The sequence below is a fragment of the Oncorhynchus kisutch genome, linkage group LG1 (genome assembly GCF_002021735.2).
Source record: "Oncorhynchus kisutch isolate 150728-3 linkage group LG1, Okis_V2, whole genome shotgun sequence".
Lineage (NCBI taxonomy): Eukaryota > Metazoa > Chordata > Actinopteri > Salmoniformes > Salmonidae > Oncorhynchus > Oncorhynchus kisutch.
The window spans coordinates 61,069,700-61,078,854 of NC_034174.2; the positions used below are offsets into that span (position 1 = coordinate 61,069,700).

At 41.6% G+C, this 9,155-nt stretch overlaps 1 protein-coding gene across 3 annotated transcripts in view; it reads left to right on the plus strand.

The window, feature by feature from the left end:
- Positions 1-8,404, plus strand: part of LOC109890032 (protein jagged-1b-like) — a 30,309-nt gene extending 21,905 nt beyond the window's left edge. For 2 of the 3 annotated variants that reach the window (XM_020481995.2, XM_031828689.1), the window contains exons 15-26: positions 284-397; positions 821-934; positions 1,187-1,300; positions 1,725-1,841; positions 2,184-2,211; positions 2,606-2,691; positions 3,397-3,510; positions 3,907-4,016; positions 4,163-4,396; positions 4,579-4,710; positions 4,943-5,093; positions 5,390-8,404. In XM_020481995.2, the coding sequence (XP_020337584.1) occupies positions 284-397; positions 821-934; positions 1,187-1,300; positions 1,725-1,841; positions 2,184-2,211; positions 2,606-2,691; positions 3,397-3,510; positions 3,907-4,016; positions 4,163-4,396; positions 4,579-4,710; positions 4,943-5,093; positions 5,390-5,931 (1,856 nt within the window). In that variant the 3' untranslated portion in view covers positions 5,932-8,404. The remainder of the gene's footprint in view (positions 1-283; positions 398-820; positions 935-1,186; positions 1,301-1,724; positions 1,842-2,183; positions 2,212-2,605; positions 2,692-3,396; positions 3,511-3,906; positions 4,017-4,162; positions 4,397-4,578; positions 4,711-4,942; positions 5,094-5,389) is intronic. The other variant, XM_031828687.1, reaches the window with a different exon arrangement.
- The last annotated feature ends 751 nt before the right edge of the window (positions 8,405-9,155 follow it).

A 9,155-nucleotide genomic window follows, 5' to 3' on the forward strand; every position in this document is an offset into this window, starting at 1 on the left:
CACACACCCAACACCAAGCTCTCTGTTGTGGTTTTGGGTGACAGAAGGAGTTTTGGGAAGGGCTTTTGGTAGAAGGTTACTTGACCGGAGACGACAGTCAAAGTAGGGAAACCGCAAGGCCTCTGTTGAATTTGTAATGTGGAAACAATGCGAGTTGTTCACATAATTGGAAATGGTAAATGAGTCCTTGAAGGGATTTCATGGTGCACACCTTGATTGCATGGCTTGATATTGTTTATTTTCTCAGACTTTTTTTTTCTTTTTCTCTTTTCCTCACTCTCAGATATAAATGACTGTGAAAGTGGCCCATGTCAGAACGGGGGAACGTGTATTGACAAAGTCAGCCTGTACCAGTGCATCTGTGCCGAGGGCTGGGAGGGACCCAACTGTGACGACAGTAAGTACATTTTTCTTCTCAATACTGTTAAGTAGTCATATTTGTTTGATATGAATAATGGCTTTCACTTTCTTTGAACCACCGGTGGATAATACATTGTTGTTGAAGTTATATACAAGTTATTTAGTTGCCTATCACCCCACAACGTAGTACAAGTATTCAAAAAGTGAATGGTTCTTTTGTTTGTATCATTTCAAAAGTATTCATACAGTTGTACACAAGTCTATATATGTGCTTATGCATTACATGCAGGTGGAACAGTGCATTGACTATTTTATTTTATCTGACTTGCTTCTTGGTATTGAAGCGTTATCAGCATTATAACGCCTGGTAGGCGTTATAATGCTGGGGGGGGGTGGGTTAGGATTTAAATGGCCTTGGAGATGCCAAACAGACAGTTAAACATTTTTTTTGTCTCCTCAGACATTGATGACTGCAACACCAACCCATGTCGCAACCGCGGCACGTGCCGAGACCTGGTGAACGACTTCTACTGCGAGTGTAAGAACGGATGGAAGGGCAAGACATGTCACTCAAGTAAGCCCCCCTTACTACAGTATCGCACACTTTTTTTTTTCTTTTTTTTTTCGCCCTGCGGCCATGTGAAGTGTGTTGTGGTGTGAAATATGCGTGTGGGTGGGATATAAGCGTGTGCATGCTTGTATGTGTTCGAAAGGGTGTGTTTATGTGCATAAATAACACATACCTGAAATAATAGGTTTTAAGGCCTAATGGTTTCCTGACATTGACTATGAATAGTTGCTAACATGTAATATTTTTTGCTTCCAGGAGAGAGCCAGTGTGACGAGGCTACGTGCAACAATGGCGGAACGTGCTACGATGAAGGGGACACCTTCAAATGCATGTGTGCCGCCGGATGGGAGGGTGCCACCTGTAATATAGGTATGTAGTGTAGCCGCCAGTGCTAAATTATTTCAGCTAATGCTATTCCAACTGAGCATTCACCACAACCACTATGATTTGGTTTTCCCTCAACATTTGACAGTAATGCAAGGCCCTCATTTTAAATTCCTAAAAATAGACATTTTGAGTCTGACAAAACACTTGGTTTAGATTTTCCATTGCTAAACTGTAATTGCTGAGATAGCTGCTTCTGTTAACTAGTAGTATAGCTGAAGGCTTGGTTCAAAACTAGGCCAAAGGTTTCTTTTGCCCATGTAGCATTTGCTAGTTAGCAGGTAGGCTAACGGTTGTGTTTGCCCATGTAGCTTTGGGAGGCTAACAGGGTGGCTAAATGTTATGTTTGCCTGTGTAGCATTTTCCAGCTAGCTAGCATGTTGGCTAAAGGTTGTGTTTGCTTCTCCAGCTAAGAACAGCAGCTGTCTGCCTAGTCCTTGTGAGAACGGAGGCACCTGTGTAGTCAGTGGAGACTCTTTCACCTGCGTCTGCAAAGAGGGCTGGGAGGGCCTGACCTGCAACCAAAGTGAGTGACCCCAGAGTGTGTGTGTGTCCTCACTAATACTAATAAATCCTTAGTAGATAATTGTAGTCTTGTGCACTATTAGTTGTTCATAACTTGATAGTGTAAAATTCACTAGAACTACATTTTAACCTGCCGTAGTAGATAAATACAGTTTGGCCTTCATCCTTTATGTAATGAATGTATCGAGCTAAATCTTAACTATAGGGAAAAACATACTTTTTTGGTTTTATTTCTTAGATTAATGTTATGTGGCCTCTCAGCTAGCCACAAATTCATATTGAGTTAGTATTCTGACATGCACTCTGTGTCTAACCCAACTTTATTTTATTTCAAATTTGACAGATTCCAACGACTGCAATCCCCACCCTTGGTAAGTCGATCCCAAACCAAATTAAGCCCAGTAAACATATCTGCCCGTAGGAATGTCCTGCTGCTGATAATGCACACAGACTTGCATATACACTCCGCGTCGACAAAGAGCCACAAACAACTCGCGTAACTTTGTTTGCTCAAGACTTCACAATCAGACATTTACCTTGTTCCACTTCCTCCTCTACCCAATGTCATTTTTTTGTAAAGAATAATATAAATGTATCTGTTGAAGGAACAATTTTTGTGGTGAAATCATTTAATAGAGAGAATTCTGAGTGATGCTTATTTAGATACTTTTCTTAGACATGGAATTATATTTCCCACCCATTTAGTCAATTCTTATTGGTTAAGAGCTATGACCCCTGACTCTCTCTCTATCCTTTTCTCTACAGCTATAACAGTGGAACCTGTGTGGATGGAGATAACTGGTACCGGTGTGAGTGTGCCGCGGGATTTGCCGGACCAGACTGCCGGATTAGTGAGTATTAACCCTTTGCACCCCCCCATCCCCCTCACTATTCTTAAGCTGTGACAAAAGTCAGAGTTAAGTCGGGGCTAAATCGGGTTTAAGTCTTTTGGCTTTGGTGATGCTTGTAGGACAACACAATGGAGGATGAGACTTATAAGTTGGCTAGATAAGTTCATGTTGCTGTTAGCCCTTTGATCCAGTTAAAGAGAGCTCAGATGGAGAAGTTGATCACCTGCACTAATTCCCTTGACTATTCAGAGTTAGTCCAACTGTTAACTAGCACCAAGGACTAGGAATGAAACTAGGGTATAGTTTTTTTATTTTTATAATGAAGTTACAAAGTAGTATAATTAGCATAGTTTGATAGCATAGTTTGGGGTGGCAGGTAGCCTACTGGTTAGTGTTGGACTAGTAACCGGAAGGTTGCAAGATCGAATCCCCAAGCTGATAAGGTAAAAAAATTAAAATAATCTGTCGTTCTGCCCCTGAACAAGGCCGTCATTGACAATAAGAATTTGTTTTTAACTGACTTACCTAGGTAAATAAAACATGTTTTTTTGGGTCTGTGGCTCTGGGAAATATCAGTCTAAGCAAAATGATTCCAAGACATCACTCAGTCTGTTAGTCAGTAGGATAGATGGACCGATGCATATAGATTGATGAAGTGACAGAAATAGAGTAGTACCCTAACAGTTGCCAATCTTGTCCCATCAGACATCAACGAGTGCCAGTCGTCGCCCTGCGCATTCGGCTCCACCTGCGTAGACGAGATCAACGGCTACCGCTGCCTGTGTCCACCAGGGAGGGCTGGCCCCAGGTGCCAGGAAGGTAAGACCTCTACCCTTCATGTGTTCCTTTGGAGCCGAGGCTCATACTGTCTTCAATAAATACATTTTCCATCATAATCATCCCTGTTGGATTCTGCCATGACAATGGACTGTATCTTAGTCAGTAACTTGGTCTGAATTTTTGTTCCTTGTGCTATAGCTCTTTAGGTGCTGTTTACCTAACTATAAACAGGACATCAGATAAACAATGTATAAGTGCACGGTACAATAGCTTTATTACCATAAACATCACAAGAACCTAAGTCTTAACAAGAGTCAATGTAGGTGTAAACAGTCAACCTGAATAAAACACAATACATCTATGATTTTGGGCATCTATAGCAAATGTTTCAGGTTCAATCTTGAGAGACTAAAATGGCCACCTCTTGCTTTGCAGTTACTGTGAGACCCTGTGTTGTCAACAGTCTAGTGGCTGTGGATGGGACCAAATGGGATGACGATTGCAACACCTGCCAGTGCCACAATGGGAAGGTCACCTGTACAAAGGTACGAAACCACAGGCTATATGACCAGCTTTTTTGTTCTTTGTACCATATTAAATACCCATTGTGATGTGAGCGAACTATGCAATTAATGACCACAAGTTATCACCATCACTGACCACAGTTAACCACATTCCTGTCTCCCTCCAGATCTGGTGTGGTCCCAAATCCTGCCGGGTCCACAGTAAAAGTCACAGCGATGGCGAGTGCCCAGTTGGTCAGACGTGTGTGCCCGTCAGGGACGAGCGCTGTTTTGTCAAGCCATGCCCCAGCCAGGGCGAGTGCTGGTCGGCCTCCCACAGTCTCCCGCCCCATGCGAAGTGCCACCCCGAGAGCAACTGTGCCAATGTCACATTCACCTTCAACAAGGACACCATGCCACAGGTGAGTTGGTGCAAGCCACATCATATAACATTTCATTCAAACTTAAACTAGGAAGTCAATTTAACCAATGGCAAAACATTGTCACATCCAGTTTGGCAGTATTTCTTATACCTTGGTAAGACTAGGAGCAGTATACAGTTTTGGATAAACTGTGATTTTGATACTCTCTGTGTGTGTTGCAGGGCTTGACTGTTGAGCACATCTGCGGTGAGCTAAGGAGTCTGTATGTGGTGAGGAACCTCTCGTCGGAGTACTCGGTGTCCATGACATGCGAGCCATCGACCACCACCAACAACGAGATCAATGTAGCCATTGTAAGTACCTTTTTGGCTCAAATTTTGCCCTCAATTCCATGATTATCAAGAACAAGCAAATGGCCGTTTTGAAACAAGACACTCATCCTAAGAATAACTACATTCGCACAAGGATTAATTTGTCCTGTTTCTCACAGTATACTCAATATTATTTTAATGCGATATGGAAGTTAATTTACATTGTTATTTTACTTGTATGAAGAACATAACTCAATTATTATTTATTTTTTAGTCAACGGAGGACCCCAGACGAGGCAAGGCCCCTATCAAGGAGATCACGGACAAATTCATAGACCTGGTCAGCAAGCGAAACGGAAACAGCACTATCATCACAGCCATTGTTGAAGTCCGTGTCCAGAGGAGGCAGACCCACAACCCCAATGGTGAGAGCACAGGACACAGGCAGCCATTTATTGTTTTTGAAAAGACATTGACCTTCACTAGTGGTGGGATGGTTGTATGTACCTAGGTTTGAAAAATTCTTGAATGTTTTCCAGAAATCCTGGTTGAAGGATTTGGGGAATTTTGCAGTTGAAAAGTGTTAATGGGAAGAGGGAGAATATAACATTGCTGCTGCTGTCAACTTCTGCTTAGAGTATAGTTTTTGATATCCGAGTCTCCCTCGTTTGTTCTAGTCTTCGATAACTGACGCCTTCCCTCCCTCCATTTCTCCTTCCAGCAGACTACTTGGTCCCCTTGCTGGTGTCCGTAGTCATCGTCATCTGGCTCCTGGCTGTGGCCTCTGCGTTTATCTGGTGCCTCAAGCGGCGCCGGAAGCCCAGCACCCACACGGGTGTCAGCACCCAGTCGACGTCCCCTGCGACAACCGCCGAAGACACCAACAACGCAGTCAACAACGTGCGTGAGCAGCTCAACCAGATCAAGAACCCCATCGATAAACACGGTCCGACCAACGGCCTACCCCCAGTTAAAGAACACCCCAACCACTATCACTACGAGGACAAGAACTCTCTTACCAACGCCAAAATTAGAACAAACAACTCAGACGTGGGTAGCCACCATTCGGATGACGAGGAGTCTGAGAAGAGGCTTCAGAAGGCTAGGTTCCCCAGGCAGACGCCGTATACTCTAGTGGACCGGGAAGAGCGGAGCCCACAGCCACTCAGCACGGCCGGCAAACACCCCAACTGGACTAACAAACAGGATAACAGAGACTTGGAGTCGACGCAGAGCTTAAACCGAATGGAATTCATTGTATAGCGCACAGCTTGGCGACCTTGGCCCGACCACTTCAACCAGTTTATCATTGTTGGAAGGTCAACTGAGGGGCGCTCCAAAGTTGTTGATACTGTTGTCATATTTTTGAATCAAAAAGTTGTGATTTACCCTTCACAAAGAAGACAAATTTCCATGTGTTTAATTTATGTTTCGACAAGCTGGCTTACACTGGCAATAACGGTTGGCTGTGGTTTGGCTGGATGTCCGGGTGCTGCGTTTGCTTGCAGTCTTTTGCAAAACCAGTTAACTTCGAGGCAGCACTTCTGTAAATAGAGATATCGATGTACGTGTAAGAACATCTCTACGTTGTTCGGTAAGCTGCTGTCGAAGGCTTTTTGCAAGCTTTTTCCCGGTAGTCTTGTGTATGATGAATATTAATGTGGGTTTAGCCTCGTAACTGGTTTTGTAGTTGTACGCGCTTCCGCATCACCATACCACAGCAACTAACAAAAAATATAATTTATTTTTGTTTGGGGCAGGTTGAGTCTGTCAGCAGTTGCTGCCGATATGAAGAATTTGTGTCAATGTAGAATGTTGTATAGATCTGTAAATATTTTTTTTTTATTAATCATTGTTTATATTGATTGATTTATTAACTTAATAATCAAGAGCCTTAAAATATCATTCCTTTTATTTATATGCAATGTTTAGATTTGAAGGTTTGACAGCTTTGTAAGCTTACAACTTCCTTATTTTTGAAAATATTGTTTCAGTATATACAGTATGTTTCGTACTGTGGATTTGAAGGTTAAAGTGCAGATGGTCGGTCAGCTTTAATTTGAGGATATTTTCATCGATACATTTTTTTTTTTTTTTTTTTTTACATGGTCTCCCCATTTCAAGGAACCAAAAGCATTTGGACAAATCCACTTATGTGTATTAAAGTAGTTAAAAGTTTAGTATTTGATCCCTTATTCTGAGCATGCAATGACTACATCAAGGTTGTGACTCTACAAACTTGTTGGATGCGGTTACAGTTTGTTTTGGTTCAGATTATTTTGTTCCCAATAGAATTGAGTGCTAAGTAATGTCCCATGTGGCTCAGAGTATGGTGCTTGTAACGCCAGAGTTGTGGTTTCGATTCCCATGAATGGACCAGCACAAAATAGTACCAAAATGTATGACCTCACTACTGTAAGTTGCTCTGGTTAAGAACGTCTGCTAAATGAATTAAATGTTAATGTCATTTTTGGAGTCACTTTTATTGTAAATAAGAATAGAATATGTTTCTGAACACTACATTAATGTGGATGCTACTATGATTACAGATAATCCTGAATGAATCGTGAATAATAATGATGAGTGAGAAAGTTGGAGGAACAAAGATCATACCCCAAGACATGCTGACCTTTCACCACTACCAATAATGGGAGAATAGCATCTTTCGGAAGGGTATGATGTTTATGCCTCAACTTTCTCACTCAATTTTGTTCATGATTCATTCACGATTTTCTGTAATCATGGTAGCATCCACATTAATGGATGGAAACACCCTCAAATTAAAGCTGACAGTCTGTAATTTTAACCTCAGTCATTGTATAATTTCAAATCTAAAGTGCTGGAGTACAGAACCAAAACATCAACAAAATGTTTCACTGTCCAAATACCTTTGGACCTCCACTTTGTTTCATAAATGCCAAAAGTGTTCTTGAAAGAATAGTTTATTTTTTAACAATTTGGATGGGCATTTTTGTCCCCCCCAAAAAACGAAACCTGTTTTTGTACGATGTCTGTTTGAAACCATTTCTATGGTAGTTTTGCCAGGACTCTTTTGTAAGTACTTAAATGTAAGTGGGATGGCAGGGGAAAGGACTAAATCACATGGAGGATGATTTTGCTGCTGCAGGGTCATTTGAATCAACTAAATGTGGCAGACTCATTGCTTGCCAATTAAATACTTTTAAGGGAACAAAATTTTTTTTTTTTTAGCTTGACATTTGCATGTACAGCATAAAATGTGTCAAGGACAGGAAAAAATTATATTCCTAGATACTTTGGAAAAGATTTACCTGTTTTTGATGTATTTGTGATTACTTTGCATATTATTTGCATATATGGTAATTAACTCTAATGAATGGTGGAATTGGTTTTGTGTGCCCTGGGTGGGTGGCGATTTCAATGGAATGGTCTGCAATGAGCAAACTCGGGTCACCGGGCCATGCAAAACGAACTCGACCAATGAGATACTTGAAGAGAGGAGGTCCAATAAGAACACTGTAGAAATGTCATGTGACACACAGCCTTTCTAGATCAGAGACCACAAGGCTGTAAACTTTTAATATAATTTTTTGTTTGCCCTTAAGATCATGATATAAGAGAAAGTATTTGTGTACATTTCACTTTAGTGTGTTAAGAACTTGAGAATAAAAGTATTTTGGGGGGGAGCAGTTGTTCCTGGCAAGTCTTTGTTTTGTTTTGGAAAGTAATATTTATTAAAATATTTTGTACAAAAACAGATGAGTCTGTGTTTTCCATTGCTTTCTGAGGCAAAGGGTCTGTCTGGTGGCATAAGTCGGCGGGTATAGACTAGACGACATGCCGGGTGAGCCGCATTCGCTGTTGAGTGTCAAACAATGACGACTTTGTCTGAGGCTCGACCATCCCTGTCCTCTCTCACACATGCACGAACAGTCTCAGCAGACCCGTGAGAGAGTTTAAAAGGCCTGTACACAGCCCTAACCTGCGTGGGAACAAGCCTGTCTTTCACCTAAATAAACAGCATGAGACACTTGCAAATGCATTTATAGAGGAATCACTCCAAATGGAAACAAACAAGCTTTTTCCTGCCACTTAACTTTGAGATTTGTCTCTACCCATTACGCTGTGGTTGAAAAATGGGAAAGTAGCAATTGTGTGTTTTTATTTAAGCAATAAGGCACAAGGGGTTGTGGTATATGACCAATATACCACGGCTAAGGGCTGTTTTTTGGCGCAATGCGGCGTGCCTGGACACAGCCATTAGCCGTGGTATATTGGCCATATACCGCAAACCCCCGAGGTGCCTTATTGCTATTATAAACTGGTTTCCAAAGTAATTAGAGCGGAAACAAGAAACGTTTTGTCATATCCGTGGTATAAAGTCTGATATACCACAACTGTCAGCCAATCAGCATTCAGGGCTCGAACCACCAAGCTTATTACAATTATACAAATTACACAAACTTTGTCATTGGGAGGAGAGTGATAGCCTACTTCTCATACAAAAT